This window comes from Olea europaea, chromosome 19, assembly GCF_002742605.1.
Source record: "Olea europaea var. sylvestris chromosome 19, O_europaea_v1, whole genome shotgun sequence".
Lineage (NCBI taxonomy): Eukaryota > Viridiplantae > Streptophyta > Magnoliopsida > Lamiales > Oleaceae > Olea > Olea europaea.
In genome coordinates this window covers 7,195,212-7,198,833 of record NC_036255.1, presented here as the reverse complement: position 1 = coordinate 7,198,833, position 3,622 = coordinate 7,195,212, and the positions used below count along the sequence as shown (strand labels likewise).

Below are 3,622 nucleotides of genomic sequence, written 5' to 3'. Positions count from 1 at the left end.
TAATCACACATTTTAGAATATGAACATTTATCTAAGCTATTATGTTTAAATCCAAATAATATTATTGCGAAGTCAAACTTCTCATGTCATTTCTTAGGTGCCTGCTTCAAGCCATATAATGATTTTACTAACTTGTATACCTTATATTCATTTTCAGGTAGAATGAACCCTTCGGGTTGCTCCACATAGACCTCCTCATTTAAAAATGTCGTCTTGACATCCATTTGATGAACATGCAAGTCATATATTGAAGTCAATGCGAATAATATCCTAATTGATGTTATTCTAGCTACCGGTGCATAAGTGTCGAAATAGTCGATTCCTTCCTTTTGTCAATATCTTTTGGCTACTAATCTAGCCTTGAAGGTATTTAGAGAACCATCAACATTATATTTCCTCCTAAATACCCATTTACATTCAATAGGTTTGGATTCTATTGGTAAATCGACAATTTCCCAAGATTTATTAGACATTATCGAATCTATTTCATTTTTAATTGCATCTTTCCAAAAAATGCTATCACAAGAAGCCATAACTTCTTTATATGTTTTAGGATCGGTTTCCACTTGTAAAACAAAAGGAATTGTTCTTACAACATTCAATTCATTTCCTTCTACTAAATAAAAAGGATATAAGTTGAGAATTAATTTCATCCGGCCCCAAAGATTTCTTAACTCGAGTTCTCTTACTTCTTCGCGGTTCACTGGACTCATCAATATCTTTAGAAGACATTTCATCACGTGTTCCACTTGAACTAGGGATATTTTCAATATTTTCCCTCAATTCATTATTCGATGATAACAAATCTTCAAAGAACTCTACATTACTTGATTCGATAATCACATCGGTTTCCAAGTTTAGCAATCTATAAGATTTGCTATTATTAGCATATCCAACAAAAGCACACTTAATGTCTCTTGGACCCAATTTGTTCCAAATAAGATTTGTATTTTTGTAATAAACAAGATATCCCCACACTTTGAAGTATCCGATGTTCAATTTTCTTTCTTTCCACAATTCATAAGGAGAAACATTTATATATTTAGAAGGAATCTTATTAAGTATCCTACATGCACTTAATAAAATTTCACCCAATAAATTAAATGACAACTTAGTAGATATAAGCATGGCATTAATAATTTCTACTAAGGTCCTATTCTTTCTTTCAGTCAAACCGTTTTGTTCGGGTGTTCTAGGTGCAGAACATTGATTTATTATGTCATGTTGTTCACAATATAAATTAAATTCATTAGAAAAGTATTCACCACCTCTATCACTTCTTAGGATCTTTATTTTCTTTCCTAGATGATTTTCAACTTCATTTTTATACACCTTAAATATGTCAAAAGTTTCATATTTATGTTTCATCAAGTACACTTATGTATATCTAGAAAAATCATCAATAAAAGTAATGAAATATATATTTCCACCTCTAGTTAACATGCTATTTAATTCACATATATCTGTATGAATTAATTCCAAGATATTAGAGGTCCTTTTCACACTTTGATATGGCTTTTTAGTCAATTTTTATTCTACACATCTTTTGCATTTATGTTCATTATTTTCATCATATGAAATCAAATCACATTTTTCCATACGTATCATAGTACTTTTATCAATATATCCTAATCTAGCATGCCATAATGAAAATAGATCAACAACATAAGCGAAATTAGTTTTATTCATTTCCTTGTCAACGGTACAAAGTTTGACCATTCTTTCACTAGAATAACATTTTCCAACAAATTTTCCATTAAGGGAGAGTACAAGTTTACCGAATTCATACACACATTTGATACCCAATTTTCGTAAGAGATTACCACTTACTAAGTTCATATTCATATGTGGAACATATAGTACATTGGTAAGGGTAACGATTTTCCTGGAAGTGAAGATGATATCAACATTTCCCTTTCCAATAACCTTGGATCGAACTTTGTTGCCCATTTGAATCTCTTGGTTTTCATCCACCTCATGATATGTTTTGAATACAGTTTTGTCATATGATACATATACAGTAGTACAAGTATCATACCACCATCAAGGAACCTTTCTCTTGATTGTATTTATTTCGCTTACGGTGACCACAATTTTATCTTCTTGGATGGAGTTCACTTTGCCCTCGAAATTGTTTTGTTTTCGGTGTCTACAATCTTTTGCATAGTGTCCAGATTTTCCACACACAAAACACCCTCCTTTGGTCTTTTTCTTGGACTTGTTAAAGTTTCTCGAATGCTTCCTCTTGTTGAATTTTGTTGGCGGTTCAGATTTTTCAACAGCTTTAACTTTGGAAGTTCTCTCAAAGGAATTTTCACTCTTGTCACGCAATTTGGATTCTTCCTTGATTTGAAGATGCTTTTGCAATTATTTCAAGAAATAATCTTCGGAACTATGCATGATCTTCTTCCAGTATCCTTTCCAATCCCCTGGAAGTTTAGCAATTATGGCTTCCACTTGAAAGGTCTCCGGGATTTCAATCTTTACCGCTTTTAGTTTATTGACAATGACTTGCAATTCAGGTATTTGGGGAAGAAGAGGGATACTATCAAGGAATTTAAAGTTGAAGTATTTAGAAATTAGAAACTTCTTGGTACCTTCATCTTCCGCTTTGTACTTATTCTCCAATACTTCCCAAATTTCCTTTGCAGAAGTTGTGTTTGTGTATAAGTCATATAAATAGTCCGACAAAGCATTTAGTATGTGACCGCGGTATATCAATTCATCTTCTTGTCGTTTCTGTCTTTCAGCCTTGACTACCTCCGTCTCTCCATTTGTAGGTTCCGATAGTGGAGACAATTTTAGATCCAAAATATAGAAGATCTTCAATGCAGGAAGTAGAAATTTCAACTTGTCCTGCCACCGTGTGAAGTTTGTACCATCCAATCGATCCAACCGCACCAAGTCTTGATTCATAAGTTTGATGATTGCCATTGTAGTCTCATTCTCCATTTCAGGCAATTAAAGTTTGAGATTTTTGTAAATATTGGAGGGATGAAGAAGAAACAAAAAGGAAATTCACAATAAGTATGGCAACAATAGGAACAAAATCAAAAAATTGTAACAACAAATGTGAAGGCTTGAACGCGAGATCGCTGTCCTCAAATGTTATTTGCCTCCTCTCCGATATTTATGAGATGTTTAAGGATATTCCGAAAAATGGTTTGAATGATTGTAACAAGCATTGTAAAAACTTTCACCAAAGCACAAAGTGAAATTCTTCCAAAACTTGAAGAACACGAAGATAGAATGAATATGAATGTAAACCAGGACTTGATTGTTTTTGGAACAAAGTATGGATTGTAAGATGTTTTCAATGTTTGTAATGTATTTGTTTTGATCATTCATCACTATTTTATAGGCCTCAATCAATAAATCATGAAATGGTGTCAAAACAAGATGAAAAGTGGCAACTTTTAGGCCCTGTTTGGCACCCATTTTTATCAAAATGCATTTTTCTCTCTTCTTTTCAACCACACATTCTTTATTAAAATAATATTACACGTAAATCAAAAAAAATTTCTTATTTTTCAACCACACATTTCCCATCAATTTACTATTCAAAAATGCATTTTCACATAAAAATTCCTACCAAACACCCTCTTAATCTAAAACGGCTCCC

The 3,622-nt window shown here is 32.5% G+C and overlaps 1 protein-coding gene across 1 annotated transcript; it reads right to left on the bottom strand.

The window, feature by feature from the left end:
* Positions 1-2,043: 2,043 nt before the first annotated feature.
* On the bottom strand, positions 2,044-2,952 carry LOC111368279. The gene is made up of 2 exons (XM_022989517.1): positions 2,488-2,952; positions 2,044-2,358 (listed from the first exon to the last, which is right to left on the bottom strand). The coding sequence occupies exons 1-2, from the start codon at positions 2,950-2,952 to the stop codon at positions 2,044-2,046; spliced, it is 780 nt and encodes a 259-aa protein (XP_022845285.1).
* Between the last annotated feature and the right edge of the window lie 670 nt (positions 2,953-3,622).